At 40.6% G+C, this 17,324-nt stretch overlaps 1 protein-coding gene and 1 pseudogene across 1 annotated transcript; one reads left to right on the top strand and one right to left on the bottom strand.

The window, feature by feature from the left end:
- The first annotated feature begins 7,091 nt into the window (after window positions 1-7,091).
- LOC106564590 (fibroblast growth factor 8b) lies at window positions 7,092-12,374 on the top strand. The gene is made up of 5 exons (XM_014130737.2): window positions 7,092-7,831; window positions 7,960-7,996; window positions 8,704-8,893; window positions 11,075-11,181; window positions 11,541-12,374. The coding sequence occupies exons 1-5, from the start codon at window positions 7,773-7,775 to the stop codon at window positions 11,832-11,834; spliced, it is 687 nt and encodes a 228-aa protein (XP_013986212.2). The 5' UTR covers window positions 7,092-7,772; the 3' UTR covers window positions 11,835-12,374.
- A 1,559-nt stretch (window positions 12,375-13,933) lies between these two features.
- Window positions 13,934-17,268, bottom strand: LOC106564591 (protein DPCD-like; annotated as a pseudogene).
- Window positions 17,269-17,324: the final 56 nt, after the last annotated feature.

Here is a 17,324-nt window from a genome sequence, read left to right as displayed (position 1 = left end):
CCTGCAGTATGAAACAACCACTAACCTCAAGTATTAAACAACTACTAACATGCAGTATGAAACACCTACTAACCTCCAGTATGAAACAACCACTAACCTCCAGTAAGAAACAACCACTAACCTGAAGTATGAAACAACCACTAACATGCAGTATGAAACACCTACTAACCTCCAGTATGAAACAACCTCTAACCTGAAGTAAGATACAAAAACTAACCTCCAGTATGAAACAACCACCAACCTGCATTATGAAACAACCACTAACCTCCAGTAAGAGACAACCACTAGCCTGCAGTATGAAACAACCACTAAACTGCAGTATGAAACAACCACTAAACTGCAGTATGAAACAACCTCTAACCTCCAGTATGAAACAACCTCTAACCTGCAGTATGAAACAACCACTAATCTCCAGTATGAAACAACCACTAACCTGCTGTAAGAAACAACCTCTAACATCAAGTAAGAAACAACAACTAACCTCCGGTATGAAACAACCTCTTACCTGCAGTATGAAACAAACTCTAACCTGAAGTAAGAAAAAACCTCTAACCTGCAGTATGTAACAACCTCTAACCTGCAGTATGAAACAACCTCTAACCTGCAGTATGAAACAACCACTAACCTCCAGTAAGAAACAACCACTAACCTGAAGTATGAAACAACCACTAACATGCAGTATGAAACACCTACTAAACTCCAGTATGAAACAACCTCTAACCTGAAGTAAGATACAAAAACTAACCTGCAGTATGAAACAACCATTAACTTCCAGTATGAAACAACCACTAACCTGAAGTAAGAAACAACCACTAACCTCCAGTATGAAACAACCACCAACCTGCATTATGAAACAACCACTAACCTCCAGTAAGAGACAACCACTAGCCTGCAGTATGAAACAACCACTAAACTGCAGTATGAAACAACCACTAAACTGCAGTGTGAAACAACCTCTAACCTCCAGTATGAAACAACCTCTAACCTGCAGTATGAAACAACCACTAATCTCCAGTATGAAACAACCACTAACCTGCTGTAAGAAAAAACCTCTAACATCAAGTAAGAAACAACAACTAACCTCCGGTATGAAACAACCTCTTACCTGCAGTATGAAACAAACTCTAACCTGAAGTAAGAAAAAACCTCTAACCTGCAGTATGTAACAACCTCTAACCTGCAGTATGAAACAACCTCTAACCTGCAGTATGAAACAACCTCTAACCTGCAGTTTGAAACAATCTCTAACCTGCAGTATGAAACAACCTCTAACCTGAAGTAAGAAACAACCTCTAACCTGCAGTATGAAACAACCACTGACCTCCAGTATGAAACAACCTCTAACCTGCAGTATGAAACAACCACTAACCTCCAGTATGAAATAACTACTAACCTCCAGTATAAAACAACCACTAACCTCCAGTAAGAAACAACCACTAACCTGAAGTATGACACAACCACTAACATGCAGTAAGAAAAAACCTCTAACCTCCAGTATGAAACACCTACTAACCTCCAGTATGAAACAACCTCTAACCTTAAGTAAGATACAAAAACGAACCTGCAGTTTGAAACAACCATTAACTTCCAGTATGAAACAACAACTAACCTGCAGTATGAAACAACCTCTAACCTCCAGTATAAAACAACCTCTAACCTGCAGTATGAAACAATCACAAACCTCCAGTACGAAACAACTACTAACCTCCAGTATGAAACAACCTCTAACCGGCAGTATGAAACAACCTCTAACCTGCAGTATGAAACAATCTCTAACCTGCAGTATGAAACAATCACAAACCTCCAGTACGAAACAACTACTAACCTCCAGTATGAAACAACCTCTAACCTGAAGTAAGAAACAACCTATAACCTGCAGCATGAAACAACCACTAACCTCCAGTATGAAACAACCTCTAACCGGCAGTATGAAACAACCTCTAACCTGCAGTATGAAACAACCTCTAACCTGCAGTATGAAACAACCACTAACCTCCAGTAAGAAACAACCACTAACCTGAAGTATGAAACAACCACTAACATGCAGTATGAAACACCTACTAACCTCCAGTATGAAACAACCTCTAACCTGAAGTAAGATACAAAAACTAACCTGCAGTATGGAAACAACCATTAACTTCCAGTATGAAACAACCACTAACCTGAAGTAAGAAACAACCACTAACCTCCAGTATGAAACAACCACCAACCTGCATTATGAAACAACCACTAACCTCCAGTAAGAGACAACCACTAGCCTGCAGTATGAAACAACCACTAAACTGCAGTATGAAACAACCACTAAACTGCAGTGTGAAACAACCTCTAACCTCCAGTATGAAACAACCTCTAACCTGCAGTATGAAACAACCACTAATCTCCAGTATGAAACAACCACTAACCTGCTGTAAGAAAAAACCTCTAACATCAAGTAAGAAACAACAACTAACCTCCGGTATGAAACAACCTCTTACCTGCAGTATGAAACAAACTCTAACCTGAAGTAAGAAAAAAACCTCTAACCTGCAGTATGTAACAACCTCTAACCTGCAGTATGAAACAACCTCTAACCTGCAGTATGAAACAACCTCTAACCTGCAGTTTGAAACAACCTCTAACCTGCAGTATGAAACAACCTCTAACCTGAAGTAAGAAACAACCTCTAACCTGCAGTATGAAACAACCACTGACCTCCAGTATGAAACAACCTCTAACCTGCAGTATGAAACAACCACTAACCTCCAGTATGAAATAACTACTAACCTCCAGTATAAAACAACCACTAACCTCCAGTAAGAAACAACCACTAACCTGAAGTATGACACAACCACTAACATGCAGTAAGAAAAAACCTCTAACCTCCAGTATGAAACACCTACTAACCTCCAGTATGAAACAACCTCTAACCTGAAGTAAGATACAAAAACGAACCTGCAGTATGAAACAACCATTAACTTCCAGTATGAAACAACAACTAACCTGAAGTATAAAACAACCACTTACTTGCAGTAAGAAACAACCTCTAACCTGCAGTATGAAACAACCTCTAACCTCCAGTATAAAACAACCTCTAACCTGCAGTATGAAACAACCTCTAACCTCCAGTATAAAACAACCTCTAACCTGCAGTATGAAACAATCACAAACCTCCAGTACGAAACAACTACTAACCTCCAGTATGAAACAACCTCTAACCTGAAGTAAGAAACAACCTATAACCTGCAGCATGAAACAACCACTAACCTCCAGTATGAAACAACCTCTAACCGGCAGTATGAAACAACCAATAACCTCCAGAATGAAACAACCACTAACCTGCATTATGAAACCACCACTAACCTGCAGTATGAAACAACCTCTAACCTTGAGTATGAAACATCCACTAACCTCCAGTATGAAAACACCACTAACCTCCAGAATGAAACAAACTCTAACCTGCAGTATGAAAAAACCCCTAACCTGCATTATGAAACAACTACTAACATCCAGCATCAAACAACCACTAACCTGAAGTATGAAACAACCACTAACCTCCAGTATGAATCAACTACTAACCTCCAGTATGAAACAACCACTAACCTCTAGTAAGAAACAACCACTAACCTCCCGTATGAAACAACTACTTACCTCCAGTAAGAAACAACCACTCCAGTATGATACAACCTCTAACCTGCAGTATGAAACAACCACTATTCTCCAGTATGACTAAACCTTTAACTTGCAGTGTGAAACAACCGCTAACCTGAAGTAAGAAACAACCTCTTACCTGTAGTAAGAAACAAACTCTAACCTGCCGTATGAAACAACCTCTACCTGCAGTATGAAACAACCACCAACCTCCAGTATGAAACACTTACTAACCTCCAGTATGAAACAACCTCTAACCTGAAGTAAGATACAAAAACTAACCTGCAGTATGAAACAACCATTAACCTCCAGTATGAAACAACCACTAACCTGAAGTAAGAAACAACCACTAACCTCCAGTATGAAACAACCACTAACCTGCATTATGAAACAACCACTAACCTCCAGTAAGAGACAACCACTAGCCTGCAGTATGAAACAACCACTAAACTGCAGTATGAAACAACCTCTAACCTCCAGTATGAAACAACCTCTAACCTGCAGAATGAAACAACCACTAATCTCCAGTATGAAACAACCACTAACCTGCTGTAAGAAACAACCTCTAACATCAAGTAAGAAACAACAACTAACCTCCGGTATGAAACAACCTCTTACCTGCAGTATGCAACAAACTCTAACCTGAAGTAAGAAACATCCTTTAACCTGCAGTATGAAACAACATCTAACCTGAAATAAGAAACAACCTCTAACCTGCAGTATGAAGGAACCTCTAACCTGAAGTAAGAAACAACCTCTAACCTGCAGTATGAAACAACCTCTAACCTGCAGTATGAACCATCCTCAAACTTGCAGTATGAAACAACCACCAACCTCCAGTATGAAACTTGCAGTATGAAACAACTACTAACCTCCAGTATGAAACAACCACTAACCTCCAGTAAGAAACAACCACTAACCTGAAGTATGAAACAATCTCTAACATGCAGTAAGAAAAAACCTCTAACCTCCAGTATGAAACACCTACTAACCTCCAGTATGAAACAACCTCTAACCTGAAGTAAGATACAAAAACTAACCTGCAGTATGAAACAACCATTAACTTCCAGTATGAAACAACCACTAACCTGAAGTAAGAAACAACCACTAACCTCCAGTATGAAACAACCACCAACCTGCATTATGAAACAACCACTAACCTCCAGTAAGAGACAACCACTAGCCTGCAGTATGAAACAACCACTAAAGTGCAGTATGAAACAACCTCTAACCTCCAGTATGAAACAACCTCTAACCTGCAGTATGAAACAACCACTAATCTCCAGTATGAAACAACCACTAACCTGCTGTAAGAAACAACCTCTAACATCAAGTAAGAAACAACGACTAACCTCCGGTATGAAACAACCTCTTACCTGCAGTATGAAACAAACTCTAGCCTGAAGTAAGAAACATCCTCTAACCTGCAGTATGAAACAACATCTAACCTGAAATAAGAAACAACCTCTAACCTGCAGTATGAAGGAACCTCTAACCTGAAGTAAGAAACAACCTCTAACCTGCAGTATGAAACAACCTCTAACCTGCAGTATGAACCATCCTCAAACTTGCAGTATGAAACAACCACCAACCTCCAGTATAAAAACCCCTCTAACCTGCAGTATGAAACAACCACTGACCTCAAGTATGAAACAACTACTAACCTCCAGTATGAAACAACCACTAACCTCCAGTAAGAAACAACCACTAACCTTAAGTATGAAACAACCACTACCATGCAGTAAGAAAAAACCTCTAACCTCCAGTATGAAACACCTCCTAACCTCCAGTATGTAACAACCTCTAACCTGCAGTATGAAACAACCTCTAACCTGCAGTATGTAACAACCTCTAACCTGCAGTATGAAACAACCTCTAACCTGCAGTATGAAACAACCTCTAACCTGAAGTAAGAAACAACCTCTAACCTGCAGTATGAAACAACCTCTAACCTGCAGTATGAAACAACCTCTAACCTGCAGTATGAAACAACCTCTAACCTCTAACCTGCAGTATGAAACAACTTCTAACCTGCAGTTTGAAACAACCTCTAACCTGAAGTAAGAAACAACCTCTAACCTGCAGTATGAAACAACCTCTAACCTGCAGTAAGAAACAACCTCTAACCTGCAGTATGAAACAAACTCTAACCTGCAGTATGAAACAACCTCTAACCTGCAGTATGAAACAACCACTAACCTCCAGTATGAAATAACTACTAACCTGCAGTATAAAACAACCACTAACCTCCAGTATGAAATAACTACTAACCTCCAGTATGAAACAACCACTAACCTGCAGTAGGAAACAACCTCTAACCTCAAGTAAGAAACAACAAGTAACCTCCAGTACGAAACAACCTCTTACCTGCAGTATGAAACAAATTCTAACCTGAAGTAAGAAACAACCTCTAACCTGCAGTATGAAACAAACTCTAACCTGAAGTAAGAAACAGCCTCTAACCTGAAATAAGAAACAACCTCTTACCTGCAGTATGAAACAACCTCTAACCTGCAGTATGAAGGAACCTCTAACCTGAAGTAAGAAACAATCTCTAACCTGCAGTATGAAACAACCTCTAACCTGCAGTATGAAACATCCTCAAACCTGCAGTATGAAACAACCACCAACCTCCAGTATAAAACCCCCTCTAACATGCGGTATGAAACAACCACTAATCTCCAGTATGAAACAACCACTAACCTGCAGTATGAAACAACCACTAACCTGCAGTATGAAACAACCACTAACCTGCAGTATGAAACAACCACTAACCTGCAGTATGAAACAACCACTAACCTGCAGTATGAAACAACCACTAACCTCCAGTATGAAACAACCACTAACCTCCAGTATGAAACAACCTCTAACCTGCAGTATGAAACAACCACTAACCTGCAGTATGAAACAACCACTAACCTGCAGTATGAAACAACCACTAACCTGCAGTTTGGGAAGAGATTTATATAGCTGTATATTTTTTTAAGTAGATTCCAGAGGCTTGGTTTCTTTGCTATTCTGTTGTTTGATGCAGTAGGGCCAATATCTACATTGTATTAATATTTGTATTTAACCTTTATTCATGGTTTATTGGAAATGAATTAGTTGATTGATTAGTTGACAAATCACAATTAATAGGTTTGTTCGTGATTGTTCATGTTTTATACTATCAAGAATTGAGCTGAAACATTCATGTTTGATAACTTGTGAAATCGGTAACAATCCCAACACTGGAAGTAGCCTAATAAGGCACAAAGTCCTAGTCAATGAATGTGCCTCATATTTGTAAAATACCTCAACATGGTCAGGTGTCAATCAATACATGCCACTTTCAGTCCTCCTCAGCCTGTTACTGTCTCCCACCAAAGGCTCCGCCTGCTCTCTGCAAGGATATTGCCTTTCTCGCAAGTGAAAGTATTTAAATGATGAGGGCAGGAGCCGCTGTATTCTGAAGTAAACCGGACCACTAGAAACACACGTGTGGGAAGTTGACATTGGAGCCCAGCTATACCGACCATCTCACAGCGTTTCTTTGAGAGGCAAACATCACCAGTGGCTACAAATACATAGGACTATACATTTTGCTACCATTTTTAATTAATATCTATGCAAGATTCAATTTTTTTTTAATTATTGAATGGACATGCTCACTGTCGCGCGTAAAATATGCATACAAATAGGCTAATCTCCATGCGCGTAATAATTCTATACCACCAGTGCATATGGATGTATTACAATTCCACGAAAGCAACCGGGATATACATTATCTCAACTAAGCAACATCAAAGAAGACCTTGAATTCTGCAGAGGAGGGATGATTGACACGAGAGGGAATTGACCGACTTGTGGAATAACGGTGGTCGCTTGATCACAGTGCGATCTCTATCCCTGGGACTTGTAATTCTGGATGGCCCCCTGAACGTCTTTAAATCGTCCTGGAACGTTTTATTGTGAATGCTGTCAATGAGTGAATGTGAATCCTACCTGGAACATTGGACCGAACCTTCAGTTGTTTCTGGATCTCCATCGTCGGGCTATCAATTTATAAGCTGTAACAGAAGGGAGATAAAATCCAAGCTGAAATTCCCGCTGGGAAGGACTGTTATTTCCCAGAGAACTCATGTGGAATTGGAATAGTGGAATTCATGAAAAAATATTTAACTTATTTCAATATGAGGCTTAGAACATCGAGATTAGGCTACCTGTGAGTTATTATACTACTGAACTGTTAAGATTTAAGGAATTGGCTATATAGGTCTGTACAGTTACTTGACATATTTGGAAATGTATATGAAACATAAACATTATTCTATTTTCTTTTTTATGTTTCAGGTTACTTCAGTTCTTAGCGCTGTGTTTTTACACACAGGTACGAACTTGCATGCCTTTTTATGACGTTTGCAGAGCAATGGGCATACAATAACATTTCATAGCCCCTTAAAAGATTTCAGTCCATCAATGCAACTAATTATTTTCATTTACAAGCGTTTTTATTCTTATTGATATTAATCCAATTCGTTTGCATATCTGCAGTAAATGTGTAATAACAATGAAAACATTTTATTATGAGCCCTAAGCAGTTGGCAACAAGTCAAACATCTTGAAAAGACGTAAACTCGAGTCTAAAAGGTAATTGTTAAAACATATGGGGATGGCGTATGGCTGAATTGAAAAATAATCGTTAAGGGATATAGCTAAGGGAGATGGGGGTGAAAGATCATTCGTGGTAAAACAACCTATCATAGGCATGTCATCTCGAGTGAGGACAGCGGACTCGCTGCGTGCATCTCCCCAAACACTCACCGTGCAAGGGCACTTTTTCTCTTCTAAAAGCCATGTGCCCGCGATTCCCTTTGAAATGCCTATAGCCCAAGCCCATATGAAAAGCATATGATTGGACTGAAATAAATACATATATTTTAGTTGGAAAATAACTTGATCTGCTTCTCATTCATTTAGACTGAACATCAATTAGCATTAATTATCAGTTCGGCTATGCTCTCATTGATGCTTTTATTTTTATACTTCAATGCTTTTATTCATGCTTTTTTTGTATGTGTTTTTCTGGTTTGATAGAACACAGTGCAGTCCCACTCCCCACCTCCTAATTTCAAGCACCATGTGAACGAGCAGTGCCGGTTGTCTGACCGGATGAGCCGCCGGTTGATTCGGACCTACCAGCTCTACAGCCGGACCAGCGGCAAACATGTCCAGGTTCTGGGCAATAAGAAAGTGAATGCCATGGGCGACGACGGAGCTGTGCACGGTAAGAAACGAATACATCACGCCTAGAATGAAACGGGAGCCTTCAAGTAGGCCTAGGCATTTTCGTAATAATTGTAGGATTTAACAGGCCTAGGCCTATTCCAGATTTTGAAATTACCAAAATCTATTTATGAACATGTCAATTTACAAGTCATGTAGGCCTATTGGAGAAGAAAAGTAGGTATATTATGAAAATGTTACCATTTAAAAAGCAAACAGTTCTATTTAGCTTGAAGAAGTCTATGTCTGAGTAGGCGGCGGGAGGGAGAAAATGCATTCGAAATGGATTCTATAGTATTGTTCTGGACTGGGATTCTCGGGAGAAACCCACTCAGAATATCTGGTAAACACATCAGAAATCGTCTTACTTTCTACCTTCTTAACATTTACTGAGTAGCTTACCATCTCAGAAGCGGTTGAAAGAAAGAAATATGACTTGCAATTTTCATAACCTTGAGACGCCCTATTTTTTACCCAAAGTTATTTGAGGCGAATGTGTTTTTGTTTAATTCTGTCCCCCATTGGTCTCTCAAGTCCATCCTTTGAACAAAACATGAATTCATTCATATCTGCTTAAACATACCAAAACAAGTACGACACTTTTACATTAGATTTAGTGGTTTAAAATATCAGTGACGGATTGACATTTGCCACGAGAATTACAAAAATGTGATAAATGTCAATGATAAAACAGAATTGTTTTAACTCACTTATCCAGAGTGGTGCTGAATGGCCCTTAGAGACAATGCATTGTTTTTGGAAGGGTTTGGGGTAAACTGCATTTCTGCCAAGTGGAATAATTAGCACAACATTTCTCAGGGCAACTTCATCGCACTGTTTCATCAACATGAAGTTAAAACGTTGTATTTCTCAACAGTGGTGGTCTAGACGTATTCATAGGCCTCCTATGCACTATTTGAAAAAAAGTGCTATCTAGACCCTTAAAAGTGTATTCGGCTGTCCCCATAGGAGAACCCTTTGAAGAACCCTTTTTGGTTGCAGATTGAATCCTTTCGGGTTCCATGTAGAACCCTTTCTACAGAGGTTTCTAGATGGAACCCAAAATGGTTCTACCTGGGACCAAAAGGGGTTATCCTATGGGGACAGATAAAGAACCCTTTTAGAAGAAAAAAAATCTTAGAGTATAGCCTATGGACAAAGTGTACAATATAGACAGCTGTTTTGATGAAATATATGCGAGGTTGGGAATTTTTCTCCCCACAAGGAAAGAATTGTCTGAAATTTAAAGGGAGCAAATTCCTGTCACCAAAGTATTTTTTTTGGTCTGTCTAGCCATCTTTCCACCACAACCATCTATTTCTCCCTATGCCTGCTGCCTGCTTTTTGGAGTGTCATTTAATGAGGAATTTTCATTGCTTTACAACTCAATGTATGACTCGGTTTATAAAGAGCGGTGAAGTCAGCATCTTCCTTTTATCCCCTCTTTTCTCTATCTGTTCTTCTTTCTTCATCTCCCTCTCCCTCAAACACGCACACACACCTCGCCTTGGCTCGAGCGTGCATGTCCTAAGTGGGTGTCACTCTTGTAGCAGGCCCAAATCTGACCACTGCTCGGTGCTTTTGTGGCTGTGTCGCTGACCGCTATGTTCTCTCACTCCCTCGTTCCTCCTTCCTCCCCATCATCTAAGTGGAGCGTAGCGCAGCATTTTATAGCCGTTCAATGACAATGGCTCAGTGCGAAGTCAAAGCCACTTGCTGCTATTCTAAAAGACTTCAGTGTTTTTTGCCAATGTTTCCAATTTAATTTATGTTTGAATGTTTTGCCATATACAATACTTTTCTCCCCGCTGCATGCAAGGTTGATGCCATGATAACGAGTAGTACAACTCTGCTAAAGTCATTATAATATAATACATAACTTAAGGTTATTAGATCGAGGTTAATAAATGTAGTCCTCTGAACTAGTCATTTCAATAACTTAACGCCCTTTCTGATGTCATCACGTCAATACTACTGGACCGGCATCGTCTCACAGTCAAGTTCAATTCAGTCTGAAATGATACCGCTATTGGATTATTTTTCACAAGGGTTTTAGCTCAAAGTTACGAATGCTTGCATATCGTGTTCACAAAATAGAATAACCTCATAAGCTTGAGAATCATTGTGCATTGTATCTGAGCTGAATAAAGTTAAGAATATGATGTATTTTATGTTTTTCTAGCTAAACTTGTGGTGGAGACGGACACGTTTGGTAGTCGTATTCGGATCAAAGGGGCAAAGACTGGCTACTACATCTGCATGAACAACACGGGGACATTGATTGGCAAGGTAAATATTAGATTTATTTATGAATCCTTCATTTAGGGAAGTCACATTGAAATGTACATCTCTTTTCATGTGAGCCCTGGAGGTCGGTTGAGTTCAATAAATTCGGTCATAATTTTGACTGTGACCATGAATACAAAGTTTCGGGAAAAGTTATGTCTGTCCTGTGTAAGGTTCTTCACTTGAGTTATGACCAGAAAAGCCCTTGTAGGGAGTTGGACATGATTTGGAAAGAAACTTGAAGGATTGATAGGACATTTACTTGTCAAAACAATATTTTAACATCCTCAGAGACTGACCCCCTAAATCATTCCGTCATTCCGTCTCTCACCCCCACCCCCTCCTCTCTCTCTCTCTAACAGCGGAAGGGTCGAGGCAAAGACTGCATCTTCACAGAGATCGTTCTGGAGAACAACTACACTGCTCTCCAGAACGCTAAATATGAGGGCTGGTACATGGCCTTCACACGTAAAGGAAGGCCCCGCAAGGCCTCCAGGACCAAGCAACACCAGAGGGAGGCCCACTTCATGAAACGCCAGCCCAAGGGCCACCTCCTGGGTGACACCCAGCTCTTTGATGTCCTCCCCCTCCCCGTGGTCCCCTTCCACCCTCGGAGGACTAAACATACCCATCACCACAGCTCAGGGGCCCACTGAGGAAAGAACCGACGAAGAAGAAGAGGAAGCATAGGGAGGGAGGGGAATGCACCAAACAAAAATACCACTACCACATTTCTGCTCCTTGCAAGGACTCCTTTTGTTATGTTTTGTACTGGATTGTGTCTAAAACAATGAGTAGGCTATCTAATCTGCTACGTCAGACCGAGGTTTATTCGTAGGAAAGAGTTTTTATAACCAGAGGACAATTTTAGTGCTCAAGCACTCGATGAAATTTGAATGAATGAAAGGACATCTTGGGCTTATTGATAACCCTACTCAGCTATAAAGAGAGGATGTTATGAGAGAGAAATAATGAATACACATTACATGGCAGCTATCTTTGGATCATCATGTGGTTGCATCAACTAATTAACAGTGAATACATGTCAAACACATTATTTTGCATTTAGGAGGCCATTTTCGTTAGTCTCTTTTCTACATATATGAATATATTTTAAATTGGAAGATTTGTAAAATACTTTTAAATGATGGCAATATTTATTGTAGAGTGTATATTAAAGTCACAATTGTTTTGGAGTCAATGCGCCGTTTCTAACCATTTTTCTAGCTGGGTCACTTTGGGGTCCCAAAGGTTCTAACGTTGCCTAAAAAACTGGAGAACCAGATAACTGAGGGGCAATATCTGTGATAGGCTACTGCAATTCAATGTGCTCAGCAAGTGAGACTTGGGCCTGAATAGCTGGGGCTATGCATTAAAAGCAAATGAGGTCAGCCCACAATTTTGTTTCGAGACAAAGGTTACCACCATGTAGTTGCATTTCTCACGATCACACACCGTAACCCTGTGATCAAATGGGCCCTTTGTGGCCCTCATATAAAAGGACATGTTATACAATAGTGGGTTCGAATAATAACACGAGGAGGGGTCAGTTATCAAAAAGAAGCTAGTCTCACAGGAGGGAGGGAGGGAGGGAGGGAGGGAGGGAGGGAGGGAGGGAGGGAGGGAGGGAGGGAGGGAGGGAGGGAGGGAGGGAGGGAGGGAGGGAAGGAAGGAAGGAAAGCGAAAGAGCACCAGGGCTCAATGTGGCAAAATGTGGCACCGGCTGAAAGAGGGGGAATGGCTGGGAAGAGGCATTCAGGAATGAAAGGACGTGGCAGAAAGAAACCCTCCTCTCTCCCAGGAGCAACTGAGCATGACCGGCAGAGGCCAAATGACAGGGGGAAGAAGACCCGGTCGGCCCAGCCACAACAACAGAATCAGATGATGGGGAAGAAGACCCGGTCGGCCTGGCTGCACCACAGAATCAGATGACGAGGAAGAAGACCCGGTCGGCCTGGCTGCACCACAGAATCAGATGACGGAGGGAAGAAGACCTGGTCGGCCTGGCTGCACCACAGAATCAGATGACGGGGGGAAGAAGACCCGGTCGGCCTGGCTGCACCACAGAATCAGATGACGGGGGGAAGAAGACCCGGTCGGCCTGGCTGCACCACAGAATCAGATGACGGGGGGAAGAAGACCCGGTCGGCCTGGCTGCACAACAGAATCAGATGACGAGGAAGAAGACCCGGTCGGCCTGGCTGCACCACAGAATCAGATGACGGAGGGAAGAAGACCTGGTCGGCCTGGCTGCACAAGAATCAGAGCAGACCCTCTCTCTTTCTCTATTCCCCTCCTCTCTCTTTCTCACTGTTTGAAGTCTGGATGTCCTATTGGTTGTTTGCTAAAGGTCGGATTCCAAATATGAGGAATGGTTTTTCAGTATAGCTAAGCACGAAGCGCCGCCAGCTTTGAGGACTTGCAAACGAATGAACAACTAAAAGTTATGATCAAAAGGTTCAATAAATCTGACAGGATAAAAACTCTGAACTTTTAGTGTTATTACTGTTACTCCTATTGAGAAATGAATGGCTATCCTCATGGCTCAATGGCTACTAGGACACATCATACACTTTAATTGAAGCATTATCCTGCTCTGCCAAATGAGAAAAGACAGCAGTGTACGCAAATCACCCTCCAAATGGTCGTTTAATTCCGTGTCCAAGATTTTATTTGGACAACACAAAGTCAAAGCAATCCAACAGCAACTCTTGATTTGAGAAATTAGTTGAGAATTTTTTTCTTAGATCTTATGCTTTGGTTGGATCTGGTTCCCAAATCCCATGACATATCTCCTCCCCTTTAGGAAGTACGCAAAGCACAATAGTGAGTGACCTGTGGTTTAGTTGCTGTGTTTAGCCCTTGTACTGCTCACTTGGTTAGGCACAGAGTCCCAGAAATGCAAGGAATCACCACTAGGTTAGAGGAATCTATGTTTAAATGGAATTGTTCTTTTTTAGCAGCATTGTTTTCTTTTCGTGCAGCATCTATGTTTTGTTTTTAACTGCTCTGGGTAAGTTGCCATACAATAACACATTGTGTTAAAAAGTAAATCAGTAAAATTTCACTTCAGTTTTCATTTCATTCAATCAAACTTTGATGGTCAAACCTCAGTCATATTAGCTTAGTCAGATATAATGTCTTGTTATTCATCTCCCTAGAGTTTGATGGTCAAAGTTAGCGAGCATTCAGTCAGATAACGTTTCTCATTGTGGCTCACTGTGGTACTTGATTTACAAAAGAGCCTACAACCTTTTCCCACTTTGCAGTTATTAAGTACTACTGTCATGCAATAACCTATATTTACAAAGAAGCATACGACTTGTTCACTTCCCAGGAATATAGTGCTTCTGTCATCCAAGCTCCATACCTATCCTGGCTATCCCCAGTCTTGGGGTTTGCGAGAGGATTTGTTGGAGGACTCTGGGCCAGTAAAGTCACCCCCTGGAGGACAGGGCCAGGCTCAGGGGACCAGTAAGACCTGCTAGTACTGGCTAGCTCGGCCATAATGGCTTTCAGGGTGGCCTACTCTGGGCTGCTCAATCATGAGCATAAGGGTATTCAGTTAACACAAATGGGACGTGCTTGTAAGGGCGACCCCGTCGAGAACAGTGTGTGTGGAAAGAATAGGGAAAAGGCATTGTGTGTTAAAGTGTTTTACAAGGGAAGGAGACCAAGAATTGTGGGAGGGGGATGAACTCTCTGCATTTGGAGTATTTTAACAACTAATAGTTTGCATAGTTAAGGGAAAGGAGAGATGTAGAGACAGTTGTTTATAATGTTATGGAATTGTATTCATCTTCAAAGGACCACATCACGTATTAAAACCAATAAGTGTTCGTATCTCAACAACAACAATTCAGAACTTTTTACAGAACAGCAGTGACATTTCTCAAATATCTTTTTGACAGAACACTTGTAAGTGTTCTTTCAAAAACGAACAAGTTTAAACAAGTAACTATGTTTGTAATTCACTGTCTCAATTCCACATCCCCCCCGCCCGACCGCAATAAACACAATGGAAAGTATGGACAAGGCACTGTGCAAAAATTTTCCAAAAGTGGAATCCCATTGAGAACCAGATATCAGAGTAGAAAACATACAGGATACTGCATCACCAGTGCAAATCAAAAACGACTTGTTTCAGTGACATCCCCTCAGATCCACACTGGGACTTCATTGAGTTTTGTAGTCGACGTCCCCTTCATTGGTTCCCTTCAGTTTCTTCACCTCCCGGAGTATCTCGTGCTCAAGGGTTAATATCTCCTTGGGCTTCTTGTACTTGAAAGGAAAGACAGAATAGGTGATTACCTCTACAGAAACCCCTTTCCCTTCCATGTACATCCTGTAGTGTAATGTTTGGCCTGAAGTGGGATAACACAGAGGCTCCTTATTCCCTATATAGTGCACTACTTTCAACCAGAGTCAGGCTCAAAAGTAGTGCGCTATATAGGGAATAGGGCCAATTTGAACAAACACAAGGAATAAGAAATCGAATAGCACAGAGAAACCGATTATGATAGGTATACACATAAAGTAACGGTCAATCTCTTCATCAGATACTTAGAACAAACATTAGGATAGCTTACTAACTAATTCAATGATTCGTTCCGTTGAGTTTATAGGTGTGTTCTGATACAAGTGAGACGAATACAAAAATATAGTTTCAATCTAATCTCCAATATCAACTTATAGTTTAGCCTCAAGTTTGACTATCAGTCTCTGTATATTGGATATAAGACTTGCAGTGTAAAATCACCCAAGGTGGAATTTGAGAAGTACTGTAGTTGGTTTGTTTGTTGTTGTCAGAAGTACTTACACTGACGATTAACGTGTTATTGGCATGGGTGAAGTTGAGCGCAGAACTATCCAATGGCAGCTGGCTTCGGTCCAGATCAGGAACATTAAACTTCTTGTAGTACCTGCAAAGGATAACACACCGCAGTGAGAAAAGGGTTTCTTGAAGGTAAGAGATCAATATTTTTGTCAACAGTGCCACCTATAGGAGAGCCAGCCTCACTTACATATGTGGAACTGTAACAAGCACTGACAAAGAAAATAAAGGAAAATATAGGAGGCCTTCTCCATTGTGAAGATGTTACAACTGTAGAAATTATATAGACTTTGAATGTGGTATCACTTTTCAGGGACCTGTAGTTAACGATATCTGAAGTGATATAGGCCGAGCAGTTTATCAGTAGATTTCCAAGGAGGGGAAACATATCAACTGTATGCTTAACTTTTAAAGCATTTTGGCATGAGAGTGGAATAGAGGCTATTCGGATGTTACTTTTTGTTATTTGTTCGTATGATGCAGCATCATTGATAAGCCTCCAATGAAATATTGTAGACCTCTTTGGGGTACGGAAGGTTCCGGACTCTCCACAGGAAACTGGTCTTTGTGTCTTTGCGCATAAATACAGGCTGAGGAAATTCAACAGAGCATTGTACAGTTAAATGCATACTGATTATTGATGATTAATTTAATAGTGAATTCCACGATCGTAAAAGTATTAGTTGACACATTTGGATGAGTACTGTTGGTGATAGTGAACTAGAATCAATTAGCAATTTAGATCATGGCCTGAAATATAACAGATGTAAATATTGTATAATACAACTCATGTTTGAACAGTTTTCCTTGATAACATCTGATTCCAAACAGGCTACAGTAGATGGAACTGGCTCTCCAACTTCTATCTCCCATGGTCCCTGTCCCTTCAAGGTGCTTTTTAAACACCACTTCCGTACTGCAAAGTAAGAATACATGTAACTAACAACAGCTGAGAGTGGAAATAATATAATGCACAGGAAGCAATGTAGCTAAGGCAGGATACTTTTTAGAAGATGTCTAATCTGAAACAAGCTTACCAATGAGCTCAATCTGTTGTCAAGTCATATTCTCTGCCATTTCTTTCCCATCTGTAAAGAGATAGTGTATCTTCCTTTTCCCTGGAAAGAGGTTTGCAAAGCACCAATATAAATGCATTTAAATATAAACTAGCTAGCTTTCATCTTTTTTTTTATTTTTATTTTTTCTCTTTTTTTTTATTTTTCTGACCAGCTCTGCACAGCCATATTGCAAAAAACGGACACTTCCTGAAACATCACGTGTAGCCACGGCAACGGAGGTCATCGTGAAACGT

The sequence above is a fragment of the Salmo salar genome, chromosome ssa12 (assembly GCF_905237065.1).
Source record: "Salmo salar chromosome ssa12, Ssal_v3.1, whole genome shotgun sequence".
Taxonomy (NCBI): domain Eukaryota; kingdom Metazoa; phylum Chordata; class Actinopteri; order Salmoniformes; family Salmonidae; genus Salmo; species Salmo salar.
The sequence above is the reverse complement of the archived record's forward strand: the minus strand, read 5'-3'. Positions and strand labels throughout refer to the sequence as shown.